At 35.2% G+C, this 20,912-nt stretch overlaps 1 protein-coding gene across 2 annotated transcripts in view; it reads left to right on the top strand.

Annotated features, from left to right (window-relative positions):
- The window catches only part of LOC125239476 (translational regulator orb2), a 119,672-nt gene that overhangs the window by 48,357 nt on the left and 50,403 nt on the right, over positions 1-20,912 (top strand). Inside the window, exons 1-2 of one of the 2 annotated variants that reach the window (XM_048147090.1) lie at positions 9,797-9,916; positions 20,252-20,350. In XM_048147090.1, coding sequence (XP_048003047.1) covers positions 20,311-20,350 — 40 coding nt within the window. In that variant the 5' untranslated portion in view covers positions 9,797-9,916; positions 20,252-20,310. Of the gene's footprint in view, positions 1-2,837; positions 2,923-9,796; positions 9,917-20,251; positions 20,351-20,912 lie in introns of those variants that run through there. The other variant, XM_048147088.1, reaches the window with a different exon arrangement.

Below are 20,912 nucleotides of genomic sequence, written 5' to 3' on the forward strand. Positions count from 1 at the left end.
AGTATAGATTTATTATACATTTTCTCAATAAATAATTAATTAAATACATCCTAAAATGTATCAGTATTCAAAAGTGACAAATCATTAAAGCGTAGAAAATCTTAACAGCGCGATGTAGAATTTCTGTACCATGACACAACCCCATCTGTTGGGTTTTTATTAAAACATGCGCCTGCTAAATAAATATAAATAAATAAAATATTAAATATAATTATGTTTTTTCACCACATCAACTGGTAATGGCTTTCTTTGCTATTCGAAAACAGATAGCAAAATTGCATTTTATCCACAAGGGGGCAAAGTAATTTCATACAAATTTTATCTCGATGTCTTAATCTGGCTGCTAGATTTTACCTATTAATGATGATTTTGAATCATACATATTTAATAAATTGATGGATTTCATTTATTTTGATGTTTTATAGTCAGTATTTTGTTCGTGTTGGTGTGGTGAAAAAAATTGTGTTACACTCGGTGGCAAAGTTTGTTTAACCATCGTGCCTTGATACCCTCGCAACGCTCAAGATTCCTCTTCTTGAACCTCTCTTTTTCAATATTGGAATCTTTCGCTCGCTCGGGTATCAATATTGGCACGTGCGGTTAAACAACTACTTTGCCCCCTTGTAAAACAAATAACTATTGTCCACCCAATAAATTACATACCTACATAGGTTAGTAGTAGCAAAATTGTGTAGGCCAGTAACAGCAAGAAAGAATGATGTATCTGTCAGTGACGGCACTGACGGCTGGTGAAAATGTCTGCTAGGCAACACTGAGCAAAAAGAAACCTACCTTTACAAGGTAATTTACTAGTAATCAATTTTAGGCAAGCCGGTGGGAATCGGCTTGTATGGATCATCCGCTGCTGGTATCTATACATATTAGCTTAACACGTTCGAGCGCGCAAGACGTCTATAGACGTCTTTTTTAGTACAGTACTAGTACCTACGTACGAACGGCTTAAGTACTAACCGTATGTCTTTTTGTCTAGTTTTATTTAAGTATACTAACATATTATGGACCAAAACGTCTGAAATAAATGATTTAAAATTGAAATTAGTCAGAAATGTTCAAAAAATTAAGGAAGTTAACTAATTCAGCAAGGAAAGGTAACGCTGCTGTATAATTGATAGCCCGACAGTTACTTTCGAAATCTACCTTCTCATAAGTATTTCACAGTGTCACGGCCTACTTTCGTATTTGTTTACTTTACATTATAGGTACAGTTATTTATTTATTTATTTATTTTGGAACCAATTGGAACCCTAGGCCACATTAGAACTATGTCGCAGTGACGTTATAAATCAGATTGTAAGAAATCTCTTATTGCTTGTCATTTTGACATGGTTGTAGAGTGGCCTAAGGTTCTAGGGTAGTTGACTGTACCTTCGGTTCAGGTATTAAAAAAAGTGTCAAAACTACGCATCCACAACCTTAACTTATACCAAAGCAATAAAGTCGTGTATACATATTTTTATGTTTAACACCTTGACTATAACAATGGCGCCAAGTAATATTGTACAGATCCCGCGATCTTAATTCCCCCTTTTTATCTAGAGACAAAACAGGCAAAGTCTCCACCATAAAGCACCCAAATAAATCAAAGCCTCTGCTTGTATAAAAGACCTAGCTAAGCGGCCGATTTCAAGAGGCCGTTCCGCCACACATTATGTATTGACCTGAGTGCCTCCGCGCTTTACCGGCTACCCGGTGACCCAGTTCCGAGTTACACTACGCAGTGACGTCACAACAGCATTGCGACTGTACCGGGATAACATAAATTCAGCCTTATAGTGAAATGGAGTTGAAACTTGAATGGAGAATTTCGTACAGAATACGCACCCTTAGAACGTTTTCACATTATCCGATCCGATATCGGAAGTCGGAAGGATTTCAAAGGCAAAAATCAAAGATGGCGGCTTAGGTGTGTTTTCACATTATCCGATCCGATATCGGATGTCGGGCCGATATCCCATACATTACAGGCGCCATCTTGGATTTATTTGACGTTCATATGCGCATTGTAATATGGCTACTTGAAAAATAAATATTTCATTTTCATTTCATTTCATTTTCATTAGAAAACCCCGGCTCGTACTATTGAGTTTTTCGGAACGTATGTGCGAAATGTCATTTGATATTTGCCAGTCGCTTTTCGGTGAAGGAAAACATCGTGAGGAAACCGGACTAATTCCAATAAGACCTAGTTACCCTTCGGGTTGGAAGGTCAGATGGCAGTCGCCGTCTGCCTATACCAAATCTTGGGGTTAGTTGTCAAAGCGGACCCCTGAGGATGATGATGACTTAGTTTATAAATCGTTTGAAAATAGCATTTATGTCAAGTCAGATAAGGTTTAACAAGGGCGATGTTCATTTAAATTATATTTTAAGCTTTTGTGGTTTCAGATTAGTGGTTCCATAAATTTTTGGGGCAAAATATTAAATTTTGGAGCTTTTGTTGCCTTGCTTTTGTGAATAAATAAGTGACTTTTACCGCTGATGATATTTTAGTTAATCATAGGTAATTATTAAGATTACCTACTTGATTAACATAGCAGATTTATTATTTTATTGTACATTACGATACAAGTGCGAAAAAAAGGAAGTTCGAAACCAGTGGCGATAAATTAAAACACGACCGAAGGGAGTGTTTTAAATCGACACGAGTTGTGAGAACGCACTTGTATCGTAATGTACTATTTCAGGACATATGGTGTTTTTCTTACCGCCACTCGTTTCGAACTTCCTTTTTTCGCACTTGTATCGTAATGTACTATTTTTCATTATACAAATATATTTTTTACACAATGCTAAAATATTATTTCAATTTGTTACAGGAACGCACAGGGCTAGAAAACATGAGGACCTTAGAGCACTACCTGACAGATATCATGCGGGCCGACACGTCAGACCCCATGAAAGGTAAGGTGACGGATATACACGTCAGTAATATTGCAACGGTTATTGTTTTCATTTGAAAACACCATTCATCATCATCCTCCTTGCGTTACCCCGGCATTTGCCACGGCTCATGGGAGCCTGGGGTCCGCTTTGACAACTAATTCCAAGATTTGGCGTAGGCACTAGTTTTTACGAAAGCGACTGCCATCTGACCTTCCAACCCGACGGGTAACTAGGCCTTACTGGAATTAGTCCGGTTTCCTCACGATGTTTTCCTTCACCGAAAAGCGAAAACACACCATTGATACACCACCACCACCACATCAACACCATTGATAATGGACATAAATTAACGCTATGACATATTGGTTGACATTTTTATACTGAGATATCTTGAAGAGTACGATGACGGATATACAGGGTGGGGCCTGTAACAAAAGCAAAAAATTAAACTGTAGGCTATACTCCTTAAACTGACCAACATTTGTTCAGTGACTTTTAAAAATTATGAAGTCTTTAAATTTTCAATTTTTCATACAAAATAAATATTAGCTTCAATGTACGCCATTATTGTTGTCATTGACGTTGTCTGTCACACTTTAGACTTAACAGAATTCGCAATACATTACCTCTTAGAAAAAACTTTCAAGGGTGATAAAAATCAAAATACAAGTTATTTTTAAAAGTCGCTGAACAAATGTTGATCAGTATAAGGAGAATAGCCTACAGTTTAATTTTTTGCTTTTGTTACAGGCCCCACTCTGTATATACGTCAGTAGCATTGTAACGGTTTACACTTCTAATACGTCGATTAAAATGTTGAGAACTCTTAAGTAATTAATAGTGTAACTGCGTCTCTATCATTTACTATATTTGAGAAAACTATATGAATATACCATAAGTCTACCGACATAAGTCTAGTCTATATGTCTGAACTATAAGTCTCCAATTCTCCTTTAACTGCTCTAAGGTTATCTGGAAGAAATCCCTTAATGGGATAAGTTCGCCTTTGTACAAATGATGTGTGTGCTCTTTTTTCTTTCCTGTGTGTGTTCTTATTTTTGTACAATAAATATGTAATTATATGTAATTAAAAGCCGATTAGGGAAATCCATACTAATAATATAAATGGGAAACTGTGTGTGTCTGTTTGTTTGTCCGTCTTTCACGGCAAAACGGAGCGACGAATTGACGTGATTTTTATGTAAAGGTAGGTGAAGAGATGGAGCTACTTTTTGTCTCTTTCTAACGCGAGCGAAGCCGCGGGTAAAAGCTAGTTTACTATATTTGAGAGAACTATATGAATACTAGCTTTTGCCCGCGGCTTCACTCGCGTTAGAAAGAGACAAAAAGTAGCTCCATCCCTTCACCTATCTCCACATAAAAAATCACGTCAAATCGTCGCTCCGTTTTGCCGTGAAAGACGGACAAACAAACAGACACACACACTTTCCCATTTATAATATTAGTATGGATACCTATGTACTTAAAAACCGATTAGGGAAATTCGTCTATAAAGCGTTGTCGGAATATTGGTACCTATTTGCACTATAGCACTATACAGGGTAATTTCGTAACGGGGATAAAAAATGACAAAATATCAAAACGTAAATGATTCTTAGTAAAAAACAATTAAATCAGTTACAGTTAATTTAAGCTGTATTCATATATTTTTCACAGTATATACATTTAATAAAATTATATTTATATGTATATTAGGTAGGCAAATTATGGGAACAAATCAAATTATTTTTAACAAATATTTTGATTAGACTTATATTGACCGGGATATAGACCGTGATTACCTTTTTGATTTTTGTCGAGCTCCCGATATTTCGACGCAGTTGCATGCATCATGATCACGGAATATTTTGATTTGTGTTTTTAAGTAGTCACACTATAAAAATTAAAAATCTAAATAAGATGTCGTATATTAAAGAAAAAATGACGGCCACCACCAGTGGCGTCTTTAGCAATCCGGGCTAACGCATGAACCCCTAGGCCACCCCGTCACAATATATGACATCTTATTTAGATTTTTAATGTATAGGTAGATTAATACAAAATAAAACTATGCACATGGTGAATGTACTGATATTGATACTCGTTACCTCGTTACACGTTAGTCATATTGATTATCAAACTATCTTGAAATATTTGGAAAAATACACAAAATAACAATACAATTTAACATTAACGAACAAACATACGTAACTAGTCCATGTTTTTTATTTACACGACACTGAAAAACTATCCTTACAACAATGTCATACGGTCTATTTTCTTCCATCAACTTTTCACGAGCCAAACTATCATAGAATTGTTAATATATTGGTCGCGACTTCCTTTTTAGCAGTTACGACAAAGTTAGAAATGCTATTAAGAGTGGCGCCACTGTCAAACATTAACGTTAAGTTTGTACGCGATTTGATTAGTTACAATTTCTGCCACCCGCATAAATAAGTTGACAGGGGCTTTTCACAACGCGTACCTAGAGTATAGAATAGCTTTTTTAAGTTTGAGCTGTGATAAGGTATAGGTTAGTATAGGACGAGAGATCCAGAAATAGCGGTTGTATTTTTTGAATAAAAAGGTTTAGATAAAATATAAAATGTTGGGGCTTAGGTATGTCTCTTTTTTGGGGCGGAATATCTATAAATAGTTTTAGAAATGTCTGTGGACGGTTAAAAATATAGCAGGCACGTATGAAGATCAAATTATCTATAGGCAAATCAGTTTTCCTCTCATGATATTGACGTTAAGCAAAATATTTTTCTCAAACATGCAATGAAATATTGTCTTTACGTTCCTTAAAATGGGCTGGGAAGTATCGCTTTTTGGGCGCAACAACTCGAGAGGACTGTAAAGGGATTTCATATTATTTTTTAGGCCTAGGCCTGCAAAGTAACTTTTTTTTATAAAATATTGTCCTTTAGAGCATTTTTTATTTATTTCATTGTATGTTTGAGAATAGCACTATACATGCCTCGGCGTGAAAACGGATTCCCGGCCTCGTATCCGTATCCGTATATACCACTTGGCCGGAAATCCTCATTTTCCCGGCCTCTGATGTAATGTACTATTGATTTTTGTTAAAACATTAAAGAATTCATACAGATTGTTCGTAAGTTTTAAACGTAGTTGTGGTTTACTAATTGGTATAATAATTCTTGTTAATAAGTTTTTAATTAATAAAATAATAATAATTAATAAAAAACGTTCAGAGAGCAAAATGAGGACTACATTGTATATATTTGTAAAAACGAATTATAAATTTAGCAGGTCTTTTCGTGTCATTTCCTGGTTTCGACCGGTCTGGCTCAGCCGGTAGTGACCCTGCCTGCTAAGCCGCGGTCCTGGGTTCGAATCCCGGTAAGGGCATTTATTTGTGTGATGAGCACAGATATTTGTTCCTGAGTCATGGCTGTTTTCTATGTACATATATAAGTATGTATTTATCTATTTAAGTATGTATATCGTCGCTTAGCACCCATAGTACAAGCTTTGCTTAGTTTGGGGCTAAGTTGGTCTGTGTAAGGTGTCCCCCAATATTTATTTATTTATTTATCTTCGAATACGCCACCGCAAACATATTCCCGTAGATTTGCAGCATGGCCCATCTAATCATATAAACGACTAAAAAAATGAATTAAGCTGAGATGAGTATTCCCATTGCCTATGCCTATCATATATTTGTCAAATAAACTATTTTTTTTTTTATGAAATAAAACTATGGAAACGGATTAAATCGCGTATAATGAATTTAAAATACATCCCCCACATGAATTTAAAATATATCCGTTGACCACGAACGCTGTAAAGAGTTCGAAACGTCGGGATGTATTTTAAATTCATTATACGCGATTTAATCCGTTTCCATAGTTTTATTTCATGAGTAACTATCGCGGTAACCGAAGACAATATTTTTTTTTATTATCACAAAATGTAGGTTTATACCATTTTAAGATGTACTTAATATTAGTTTTATATTTATTTTTGTATCGCTATTTGTTTCATGTCTTTTCATTTTGTTTGGAAATGAAGATTTTTTTTCTTACATATTATTATGTAAATTTTTGGTAGTTTTGGGAATACGAGTATTTTTTTATTTTATTTAATCATGTACATATCTACTTCAAAAAAGGAGTCTGCCTGATACGTGCGCTCGCGTCACTTGCGCAAGCGGCCTTGCGCTTTGTTTTGTAATTACGTCAAAAAAATGACTCGTGCGCAATGATTTTATGAGTTCAATGATGCTTTATTGGTTAAGTGTGTGGGAACCAAACTATTTGTATCCTGGGTTCGATTATTAATAATCACCTAATTTCTTTATGAATAGTTCAACTTTTATTGACTTTTTAATATATTGCTGAATATGTAATAATCTTACTAACTTTGCGTTTGCATTTAACTCATAATTTTTGTTTGTAGCATTTTGTGATAAATCATGGAACAAAATGATTTATTTTTTTGCATCTTATATTTTTGGGCCATCTTGTTCAAAAGTGGTACAATAAAATAGGATTTAAACGCTATAAAACGGACGTAGACTTACTATGAATTTTCACCACTAACGCATCCTGACGATTTCAGTTACATCTTTTAAACCACCCTGTATAAATATAGTTTTTTAAAAACAATATTTAGTTATACTTAATATAATAATATTAAACTATATTTAGTTTTTTAAAAACATAGAATCTCAGTTTGAAGTTGCAGTCGTAAATGGTGATAATCAGTTAGATTAGAGTTACAAATTATGATTATCAATTGAATCACAAAAACATTTTATTATATATATTTATTTACACAGATAACATTCGGGATTTGGCCATGTGTGGTGTTATCGGTCATGGCATGCGATTATTTTGAAAGTTAATTATTATTGCTTTTTGAGATAACAAGCCAAATGTTTTTAATGCAATGTAATAAAAGTTTTAAATATTTTTACATTTTTAATTTATAATTTACCACGGATTATTCCCTACCAATATAGGTTTAGGTGGGTAGGAAGAGACACTTAATATAACTCGCGTTTTGCAGACCCTACTCATAGTGTTGTGTTCCTGCCGGTGAGTAAGGCTGCCAGAGCTCAACGAGGGTGCGGTGTGCTGATGACGGGAGGACTTACGGAACTAACTTGTTCCGTCTATTGTCCATCGTTCGTCGGCAACCCGAACCCTCCTTAGAACTTGTACACTCCTTTTTGCTGTGTACTTAACACAGCAAAAGGGAATGTACAAGTTTCTAATGGGGTGGCAACGCGCATGTGACACTGTTTGAGTTGCAGGCGTCCATAGGTTACGGTGACCGCTTTACATCAGGCGGGCCGTATGCTTCTTTGCCACCGTCGTAGTATAAAAAAAAAAATAACTCGCGCTTAATTTAAATTAATTACAAATTAAAATTAGAAATAGCCCTTAGGAACTTTGCCCTTTCTTTTGCCCAAATACATCACAAGTTTGGTAATCACATAGAGCTTGGCAAAAAAGAATTAATGGAACTAAATTTTATATCATAGCAACAATTAATTTTCTCAAACAAAAGTGACTCAATAGTTGCTACATGCAAAACGGTTTACACAGTTTACATAGACAGTGGCGCCCCAATTATTTTCTTTTTTTTTTGATAGGCTGTTACGTTATTGATATAGCTACTTACCTAATTAAGAAGACTAATATTATTAATGGGAAAGCGTGTGTGTCTCCTTGTTTCTCCGTCTTTCACCGCAAAATGGAGTGACGAATTGTGGTGATTTTTTAAGTGGAGATAGTTGAAGGGATGGAGAGTGACATAGGCTACTTTTTGTCTCTTTCTAACGCGAGCGAAGCCGCGGGCAAAAGCTAGTACTATATATTTCATCAATAACTCAAGCTGTTTAACATGCGGCCCGAGTGTAGCCCTAAAATAATAGCCTCTGGATGAGTCTGTCTAGAGATGGATGTAATATGTACCAATATGTGTGTGTACTCGTACTTCAATAAGTAAATATGAGTACGTTATAACTTACAATTAGTTCATCAAAAATAAAACAAATATCTGTATACATATTTATTCTAGTAAATGTAATAGAAATAAACTAGTAAGTAGAAGTAAACTAGACGCGTTTTTTAAAGTTTGAGTTTAACTCTAAGTCCTTTATTTATTTATAAAAAATAATAACATTTCGTTTGCAACAATTATATTTCTATTAATTAACTAGTTTTGCAGCGTGTTATTAGGTTAAGAATTAATTAAATTAAGAAAGCTCTACCAAAAAAAAAAAAAACTAAAAACCACCCTGTATATTCGGCCTAAGGCACTGGTCCCATCGCGAGTTAGTAAGCTATGAGCTATCGGCTATAAAAACGAACAAAAGATAATCTCTCCCGTGTAAATAAAAGAAACACGGCGATGTTTATAGTTACTCGCCCAGCGGTGAGCTATCAAAATCGTCGTGTCTCTTTTATTTGCACGGGGGTGCTTATCTTTTGTTCGTTTTTGTAGCCGATAGCTCATAGCTTACTAGCTCGCGGTGGGACCAGTGCCTAAAGCTTAACGATAAATAAAACAGTTAAAACAACAACAAACATTCTAACCAATGCAAAACAACTCATGACATTTTCAGTTTGGCTGCTAGACCAACTGAAAATAGCCCATCTAAAACAGTCACCAAAATACATCTAACTCGTGACTATAACATTTTCATATAACCTTGCTAACTTTAAAATAGGCTAAATAAAGGCAAGGCTAAACTGAGAGCGACCTACTTCATTTTCCAGGTTTAAATCGTAAGAACAACACGTCTAAATTTAAATGTCGAACGTGTCACACGTTTAGTTCTAAAGTTTGTGATTTTAATTTGTTCGAATAACGCGCGCTAAGTTTGTCCGAGCGATGCTGTCAGTCGGAAAATCGCGGGCGTGCGCAGCGCATGCGTGACTTTATTATTTTTATTTTTTATTTGAAGCGTTTTTGTGATTTGGAGTGCAGTGCGTTTTGTGAAAAGTGGAAATATTTTTTAGACGTTTTTATGGTAATTAAAAAAACACTTTTTATTTAATTATGATTTTAAATCGTTTGGGGAAATGATTTGTTTATCTCGTGGGAGATAAAGATAAAAAAGATTGATAGCTGCATTACCTATAGTGGCCTCGGAATGATGCCCAGGTTAGAATTAAATAAATAGGGCTGGCAATGATGTAATGATTTTGTTATCGATAAAATTTTAACCACGTATTTTATCTATTACTAATGAATATGTATACTTAGATAAACTATTTTTAAAAGCACTTTTCCTTTCTAGATTCAATGAAATTAACAAATAAACAAATATAATTATAAGTAGTATTACGCGCGTCCTTTTTATTTTTTCACAAACGGATATGTTCAGTTGTTTGATTAAGAATCAAAATACCTACTTCAGAAATCAACTCATAAATAGGTACTTAATTAAACCTGTTATTGAAAATTTTATGAACCGATTTATAAAACAATGTCACGCGCGCAAAAACAAACAAAAAGTTAAAGCACTAACTCAAGCGCTGATCAGAATCGGTCATTATATAAAAAAAAGTTTAAACGTATCTTTGTTTTTTAAAAGATATTGACAATTCTAAGTAAGAATAATCCAGAAAAAAAGTCTACTACTACTACTAATTTATTTTATTTATTTCTACAACTACTTATTTACCTGTGAATACATACATATTAGAAAACTAATAGCTTTTTCTGCGGCTTCGCCCGTGTACTAAAAGTAATCTTATTAAAACGTTAAACTTTGGACCCCCATTTCACCCCCTTAGGATGTGATTTTTGAAAAATCCTTTCTTTGTGCTCCTCTACACCTTATAATGAACCTACGTGACAAATTTGGAGTCTCTAGGACCAGCGGTTTCAGCTGTGTGTTGATATGTCAGTCAGTCAGTTTCTTCTTTTATATATATTAAGAAAGATACTCTCCTATTAGAGTCTGCGTCTAACTTTACACCCAATTCAACTGAGTGAAGAAAACAATAGGTACATATTGAATATTTATAAGTGTATTTTTTTCAAAGAAGCAATATTTGAATATTTACTTCTTCATACTCTGATAGTTTGAATCTACTTTTAAATTTTCAAATAGGTAACTACTGACAATTCAATATACTCCATGACTACTGAGGCTTTTTCATACAACGTATAAATTGTGTTTGTATTCCATATGTATGGCTTGCATGAATGTTGGCTGAACAAATAGGCCAAAGCAGTTGAGCAAGTGCGACGTATTTGTCACTACTGTGACAAAACTACCACTAAAATTATAGTCTGATAAACCTTTGGCCTAACCAGGCGAAACTTGACTTTACAACATTGTAATAAAGACTGGCGTGTTAGCTGCACAGTTTATCTAATTTAAGAGCGGCCAGGAAGCTTCACAACATATAATTTATGTACTTTAGTTACTGTTTTCATATTAACATTTACGTGTTCATTTATCGTGGACTAATATTGGATTGGCGTAGCAATAATTATTATGTCAAGTCAATTGGTAATTTGGTAAACACTATTGTTGGGAGGTTTTCGAAAATCGCTTCATATATCGGTTTAAATTAGTATGCAATAAAAGAAATGAATACAATAAACATTTAGGTACAAAAACTCTTCTCTGTGTGAAAGAAGGACTTAATACGATAAAATACACAAATATATGTCTTCTCTACTTTTATATTCCAATACTATTCTAATACTAAATTCATTCTAAACCTAAGCTATGATAAAAATCTCGATTTCCAATCTTATTTAACACACAAAATGCACTTGACGCACCAAAATGGCCAAAAACCTTCGCATCTACAACGTCCCATCCGCCGACACTCCCCTTCGCACTTACGTCGTTCTAGTTCCGAGTAGACCTGCGCTTGCGCGGCCCCGGTGACAATTGCGCGCGACCTTGCGTTGCGCCACGCTAGTGATGCGCGAGGTCGCTCGACATCGATAATTAGTCACCTATGACACGTCAGTTGGGCAACTATCAATTTATAGGTCATGTTATCTAGGGGTGTCGATGATAATTATGATTTGGGAGAAGCGAGCTTATATTTTGGTCACATCAGATAATATGTTTGGTAAACAAAATGTATTAAGTGTGGGTACGGATGTGTCTAAGTATAGACATTTTCTGACCGACTTGGATGCATATTTGCATATTTTTTTGTAATTAATTGAGAGTTATGCCAATTTGCCTACCCTTTTACATATTTTTTGTACTTATTTTGAATTGGAATATTTTTTAAAGAATATTATATTTGTTCATCTGCATTTTATAAACCTATACTTTAGTAAGATATTAGCCGATAATGATACCATGCTGCAGCCGAGTATATAAATCAGATCATAATTTTCATCATACTCCTACAGGAAACTGTTCAGTCGTAAATGTGGATAAGGTTTGTGCCAATCATTACTACGGTATTAATCGTATACAAATCCGGCGTTTCGCAAAGTCATAGAATCCCTTTTAATAGAAGCGGTTCGTATACATGTATAATTTGTAGCAGATAATCAATTCAGGCCACCGCACCGCTTACTTTACAGATTGTTATATTTTAGGATTTTAAGGCTATACTTAGTGATGATAATGATAGGTACTAGTATTTTTATTTCTCTTTATAAACATATTTCACAACACAGATAGGTATCTCTGGTATTTACTAAAATTACCTAATCAGCACTGTATTTTGTATTATTATGTCCAATTGCAAAATCTCTCTATTCTATTCTCAGCCATTTCAGTATAGTAATTAAAGTATTCATACAAGTACCGATACAATACCTACCCATAAAATAAAAGTTTACAATACGGCAATGTTTACAGTACCTACCCATATAGTAAAAGTACGTATAATTGATTAAAAATATATACTTAGACATCGCAGTCTGACACAAATTGATGGACTACTTAGAATAATTAACAACGACAAGCTCATTCAGCTTTGACTAATTGTAAAATATCTTACGAGAAACGCCGAAGCCGAAACTCCCAACTTCGTCGAAATTTCATTGTATAATTAACCTATTTTCGTTGCAAATCCAAGTCCAAAATTCAACGTAACCCAGAAACTTTCACGACAATATCAATAGAAATGTCTACACAATGTAAATTCCTGCTATTCTGAGCCTTATCCTAGTCATGCTTAAAGTTGAAATTGCGTCATAGTTGGTCCGTAAACTTCGGCGGATTAAGGGATGTAGGAGCTTAAGACAAGAAGAGCGCAAGTGAAGGATATTTGGTATTACGTTGTGACATTTTGTGGTGAAATATTTTATAGGGATTTGTGTTAATTGCTGGCTTATATCGCAGGTTTAACAATGTATATTGTAAGTAAAACAATTTACCCGTGTAATATGGTAGGTTACACGATGTTTATCTATAACTAGAATATAGTTTAAGAAAATAGTAAAGGAAACTCTACTAAGAATTATTAAAAATAATCTACTAAGAATTACTAATAAATTAAATAAGTGGAACGAGGAAAATAATCTGGATTAAATTTAAACCTAATTTAGATTTACCTCGAAGGAAAATTGCTATGTTATTGACAAATCGGTCAAGGTGCAACCTATAAAACATCTATTTAAATAATGTTATTATTGAAAGTGAGTATTAACTGATTAAATTTTCTTTATCAGTGTCGACCGTCCATATATTTTTTGACACTTATTTTAAGTTTTGGCATTTTTGGTAACATAACATTAAGTCGAAAACATCGATACCAATGTTACCACGGTTACAACACTAGCCTATTGTAATTTTCAGAAAATGGCTGACCCGTCCATTACCACAATTACTTATCTTTTCGTTCGACAACCGTCGTATTTACATAAGATTAGAGTGCATAATGTCTCAGCGAGTGGCTTTAGTAAACTTGTCCCGCGCTCTTTCATAGTTTAGTATGTATTTGAATGTCTTTGAAACGTATTAGCATTGAGGAGTATGTTTTTCTAGTGGTTTTGCTTGTAATATGAGAATATACTTATTAAATTGTCATAAATACCAACCAACAATAATTTAGGCTAAAACTTTACCAGAATACAGGACTATTTTCAAGAGGGCGCTGCCATTCTGACGTATGCGGTGACAGTTCAGTATAACGCCGTGTCTTGCGTGGGCGACGGTCGCGCGACCGTCGCCGTCGCGTCTCATACTTCCATATCGATAAGGTTTGATTTCGTATGCGTCGCATCGCCGTCGCGCGACCATCGCGCGACCGTCGCCCACGCAAGCCACGGCGTAAGAGTATGAAGAAAATAGTTCTAATGAAATTCCGCAACATGGCGCGAAGTCATATATTTTTGGTTAGGCTTTAAATACCAAAGTAGGTCATAATTATATAGAGTATGTAGTAAAGTAAAGAAGGAAGGCAGAGTCAACAATAGATTTAAAGTAACAACACGGAGTGATAATTTTTTTTTTTACGTAGTACTCTAAGCTGGAGAAGGATATAATTAGATAATTACTTATATGATACTATATATTCAATATATGCAGATGTGTAGCCTTCGTCGTAATTTTTTTTATTAGAAAACTAGTAATTTTTAATATATCGTATTAAATTTATTTGTATAGAACTTTTGAAATCCATACTTAATATTATAAATGGGAAAGTGTGTGTGTCTGTTTGTGCAAAACGGAGCGACGAATTGACGTATTTTTTAAAGTAGAAATAGTTAAAGGAATGGAGAGTGACATTTTTTTACACAAACAGGTCACCGTAACTATAATGTTTATGAATCAAACAATAGTTTAAAGACACTTCGACAGTAACCTATGGACGCCTGCAACTCAAGGGGTGTCACATGCGCGTTGCCGACCCATTAGAAACTTGGGCTACTTTTGCCTCTTTCTACACTGAGAGAAATTTGCATTGTGAATTTAACAAGTTCGACTTGTTGCGGTTTATCCGTTTGAATCAGCCAAACGTATGTTTAAAACAATATGTGTCAGGTTGTTTTTATAAAATCGACTTGTTGATTCAAATATATTGCCGATTCAAATGACAAGCAGTTTGTTGTTTGAACCAAAGAGCACGTAGGCGCTATTTTAACCAAAAAACTTGTTGAACGAACATGAAAACAGGGGCCTATTGCATAACAATTTACAACTCATATTACAAGCGGTAGTCCCCCTCCAATTCATTTTATAAGAAAGAGAGTTCCACTTGTAATACAAGTTGTAAATTGTTATGCAATAGGCCCCTGGTTGTATTTTCTCTCAGTGTAACGCGAGCGAAGCCGTGAGCAGAAGCTAGTATTCATATAAACTGCTTCTTGTGTTATAAGAACTGCAGATGCATACAAATAAATGCAAGATCAGTTTACAAATGAACCGCAATCGGGTCAAGTTTAAGGTACAGTGTCAGTTCAGTCAGCATTAAAGTTGTTATTATTGCAACTATGGGAACAATAGTTATTTGTTATACAAGGGGGCAAAGTTGTATTTTAACGCCGAGTGTGGAATTGAAAAATGAGCAAGTGAAAGGATTCTATAGTTGAACCACGAGCGAAGCGAGTGGTTCGAGAATAGAATCCTGAACTTGCGAGTTTTTTAACACACGAGAAGTAAAATACATTTGCACCCGAGTGTAACACAAAACTTTTCCCCTCACTATAGCGAGGAAACTACCACGCAAAAAATGCGTTTATCACTGCTTCCAGTAGTTCCACAGGTGGTAAATCATCTTTATTACTAGATTCACCTATTTTTATCAATTTTAAAGCAGTTAATTTGACTTTATTCAAGGTCAAATTACTTTACCTACTAGTGGATAAAATGCGTTTTTACCCGCTGGTATTAAAGGACAAAACATGTGTTTCCGAGCTAGTGAGGGGAAAATCAAATTATTTTAACAAATATTTTGACTTGTGTTTTTTTATGTAGTCGCACTACTATAATATAAATTAAAAATCGAAATAAGATGATATGACATCTTATTTCGATTTGGATATGGGTTATTGGTTATATGGGTTAAATTGTGGCGTAGGCGAGAGGCTGGCAACCTGTCACTGCAATGTCACGCCGTGTCTTGCGTGGGCGACGGTCGCGCGACCGTCGCGCGACTGTCGCCGTCGCGTCTCATACTTCCATATCGATAAGGTTTGATTTCGTATGCGTCGCATCGCCGTCGCGCGACCATCGCGCGACCGTCGCCCACGCAAGCCACGGCGTAACAGTTTCATTTTCTTTCAACCCCTTACTTGCCAAGAGTGGGACTGAAGCTTTAGTAGTTTCATGTGCTCTGCCTACCCCTTTATGGGATACAGGCGTGATTGTATGTATGTATGTTATTTCAATTTTTGTTATTATTGATTAAAAACAGTGCAGAGTTAGTGCGTTTTCACATTATCCGAACCGGCTATCCGAATCCGGATATCGGCTGTCGGACCGATATCCAGATTTTTCCATTGAAATCCTTCGGACATCCGATATCGGATCGGATAGTGTGAAAACGGAGTTATATTAGACGGATTCTACAGTTTTGTTGTGATATTTGTTTGTCTGTTCGTGATTTGAAGCAAAGATCAAATTTATAGTTGTTTTTTTTTATTTATTTTAGGTCGCTTTTTAACAAGGTCATTAGCGACCACAAGAGAATTACATTTTTTATATACATTAATTAATTTTATAAATCTAAGTACATTCAGATTCTTATCATTCAAACAGTCCTTTAAGGTTATAGGCAAATAGGCAATGCCATTGATATGAGTTTATGGAAAACAAAATCTGTAAGGTGTCCCCAATATTTATTTATTTTCCCCTCACTAGCTCGGAAACACGTGTTTTGTCCTTTAATACCAGCGGGTAAAAACGCATTTTATCCACTAGTGGGTAAAGTAATTTGACCTTGAATAAAGTCAAATTAACTGCTTAAAAATTGATAAAAGTAGGTGAATCTGGTAATAAAGATGATTTACCACCTGTGGAACTACTGGAAGCAGTGATAAACGCATTTAGCATTAAGCAGTAATAACTATTATTTATACTTATTACTTACTATCATCTAAAAATCAAAGCTCAATTTCAATTGCAATTAGGTATAATTGATTATTACTTGTATTACTTCACGTGTGATATTTCCCACATTTTTGTTATCTTCTCATACGGCAATACATCGTGTTCGATCGGATAAGATAATGTTATCAATACGTGATTGTGTGACATTATTGTGATCAGACAGGATGTGAGTCAGATTATAATTATAATTAGTGAAACCAAAGGCATAATAAAGAGTACTATCGTACAGTATGGTCACTCCCGCTCCCCGCTGAAAGTGCTGCCTACCCCCTCTCGATTACCTCACAGTTACCGCCTGTCAAAAACGCGAACAGTCGACCTGTCATATTTCACTCATGCACGCATAGTACGCGTTCACCTACACGAGCTTAGACTGTGTGTAGGAACGCGCCTCTTTCATATATTTGATCGCCAGTGTCCGAGGTGTGCCAAAGGTTTGGTATTGGTCTTTCTGTTAACTAGAGATGATGGAATAGAGATAATAAAACAGTGACGAAAATCGAATCGACGGCCGTAACATGATTTTTTTACCCATCGAAATAGTTAATTACGATACAAGTGTGCAAAAAAGGAAGTTTGAAACGAGTGGCGATAAATTAACTTGTTGCACGTGTATCGTACGACGTTTTTCAGTACAGATAGCCATTCGAAGTTTCGACCTGACATATAATTAACATCTCGCCCTAGTGCGTAAAAAACACCATCTGTACTGAAATAGTACATTACGATACAAGTGCATAAAAAAGGAAATTCGAAACACGACCGAAGGGAGTGTTTTAAATGTCCACATCAGTTACAAATTTCCTTTTCGCACGTGTATCGTACGACGTTTTTCAGTACAGATGGCCATTCGATGTTTCGACCTGACATATAATGTACCACTTCTCGCACTATTGCGTAAAAAAACACCATCTATACTGAAAATGTATTATTTCAGTACATTTGGTGTTTTTTTTACCGCACTAGTTCGCAAAGTAATACATTTTTTGTCACTTTAAAAGACTATTTGTATAAATACTAAAAACGTCGTACGATACACTTGCCAAGAAGAAATTCGAAACGAGTTTTGATGCTGGTTTTGATAAATTGAAATACCTACAACCGTAGGGAGTGTTTTAAATCGACACGGGTCACACTCTTGTAGCGTAGGTAATTGCACTATAAAGTCATTCGTTTGCTTGTATGCCTTATAATCAGGGAGCGTACTTTTCATGCCGATGACATTAATCTGACGTCACGCTCCGTATAGGGTGATCCCAAATAGTTTTATTGTAAATTATTAATCATTGGTCGTCAATCATTTTAATCGTGTACAAATTACTTCAAATACAGTAGTCCATTTACATGTGGCATAAATAATACCTACTTGAAATGTGAAACGTGAATAAAATTATTTGATTTGTTTTTATAAATAAATTTAATTAAATAGTACTGATAACAACACATTACAATAAAGACGTAGAAAAGAGAATTTCTCTCTAACGTAAAGCACACCATCCTTCTTGCATTCATTACCATGCAAAGAAATTCATAACTTAAAATGATTGATGACTAATGATTAATAATTAACAATAAAACAATTTGTGATCATCCTATATGGAGCGTGACGTCAAATTGATGTCATCGGCACGAAAAGTACGCTCCCTGCTTATAATTAAAAAAAATACCCATCATAAGTATTATTATTTACCATATCGTAAAACGCCACAATTAAAATGTTTTATTTGTATTATTCCCTGGCTTTAACCCTTTGACCGCCAAAGACGTCAACTGACGCGCGCAGCTGCAGCCCAATATCAAATATCAACCTTCGTGCATTCCAACAAGGTTCACGATGACGCGGCTCGCACGAAATACTTGGCGTCCTAATAGTGCTCCCACACTGGCTGTTATACATACATACATACATTCACGCCTCTATCTCATTAAGGGGTAGGCAGAGCACATGAAACTACTAAAAGTCTCAGTGCCACTCTTGGCAATAGGCGACACGACTAAAAAAACTAATTAGTCCGTCAGTTAGATTATCAAAGAATTTTAGACACACACGTATTTTTTATTTTTTCTCGTAAACGAAAAATTACGACGGTACAATGCGTTGAAGTTTCGCGTGACGTCACGCCTAGGTACATTTACTTAGAAGTGACGTCACAAGCCCCCACTCCGGAACTTTGATGCTCCATATCTTTGTATTTTTTCATTAATTAGAAAAAGTGAAAAATACATGTTCAGTATTTTTGGACGATCTAACTGACGGACTGAACAGAATGCCATTTTTTATGTAGTCGTCATCCTTATTACTTAAAGGGTTGAAAGGAAACGAAAATTGTGACGTTGCAGTGACAGGTCGCCAGCCTCTCGCCTACGACACAATTTAACCCAAATCCCACAGTTGACTTCTACGACACCCACGGGAAGAAAGGGGGTAGTGAAATTCTTAACCCGTCACCACACGGGCACTGGCTGTTCTAAATGTTATATGTATAACATGATGTGATAGGGACAGCACGATGGCGCGCTGTCCCTGTTACACAATGTTATATGTAGAGATGCAACGAATAGTTGTTTAGCCGAATATTCGGTATCCGGCCGCCGAATATTCGGACAGCAGAAATTTACCTACAATACCTACAATTTAAGCAGGCGCGTCGTGCAGGTTTTGACTTGTTTGGTAGTGAACTTCGCGCGGAGTCCGTTTTTGTTTAAATTTTTATTTTTTTAATAACAAAGGTTTATGATTATAAGTATTATTACATTTAATTTGTTTACCCCAAAATCATTCAATCAAAAATAGCAGATCCGGTATCCGGCCGGATAGTACGTCAATATCCGGTATCCGTCCGAATATTAAAATAAGGGCCGAATAGGCCGGATACCGGATAGTAACCGAATATTCGGTGCATCTCTAGTTATATGTATAACATTTATAACACCCAGTGTGAGCCTGAGCATAAGAGTTTATCTCTTTTTTTGTGCATATCTTGTGAACGTGCTCGTGATCCAAAATTTGATGTTTCAAGATAACTCATAACAAAACATGTAGATTATAAAATGTTTCACAAGATTTTTCTTAATAATTTTGTATATTGTTACATTTGTTACGCGATCATTTCGGAACCAATGAAGAAATATTTTTTTTCTTCGACCACTTTTTTGAAGGAGAGGGTACAGTTCTGTCGTGAAATTTATAATAAAATATTTTATTATTCAGAATTTTCAAAACAACCTGGGAAATTAATAAAATAAAATAATAAAAAATATAAATAGTGTTAATATAATAAAATATTTCCACTTTTCTCAATCAGTGTTCATTTTCAGTGCGATAAGTGAAATCATGTTATACTGAATCATATTGTGCTTAGTTATTTTTGTGAAAAATGATCAATCAACATTTGGTGAGCAACATGGCGTATTACGGTAAGATTTATGTTTTTTAGGGTTCCGTACCTCAAAAGGAAAAAACGGAACCCTTATAGGATCACTTTGTTGTCCGTCTGTCCGTCCGTCCGTCTGTCAAGACCCTTTTTCTCAGGAACGCGTGAAGGTATGAAGCTGAAATTTATATCAATTACTCAGGTCTACTGTCCCTTGAAGCTGTGAAAAAATCAAACTTCTAAGCCAACGCAATCAAAAGATACAGCCGTTTATGCCGCAAATTTTCGACACTTGCAAGGGAATCAAAACCTACAGGGTGCTTCCCGTGAACTCAGAATCTTGAAATTTGGTACGAAGCAACGCCTTATAGCATAGATAAAGGAAAAATTACGAAAACCATAAATTTTTAGTTACATCACATAATATATTTTTTTTTAATAATTTTAACCTTACTACCCATTTCCTCATAAACGCGTAGAGGTATTAAATTGTACGGAACCCTCGGTGCGCGAGTCCGACTCGCACTTGGCCGGTTTTTTTTATTTATCTAAATCTTAGTTGATTAATTTAATGAACGACCCAGATTTCTTGAATTCATTTTGGT

Source organism: Leguminivora glycinivorella, chromosome 25 (assembly GCF_023078275.1).
Source record: "Leguminivora glycinivorella isolate SPB_JAAS2020 chromosome 25, LegGlyc_1.1, whole genome shotgun sequence".
NCBI lineage: Eukaryota > Metazoa > Arthropoda > Insecta > Lepidoptera > Tortricidae > Leguminivora > Leguminivora glycinivorella.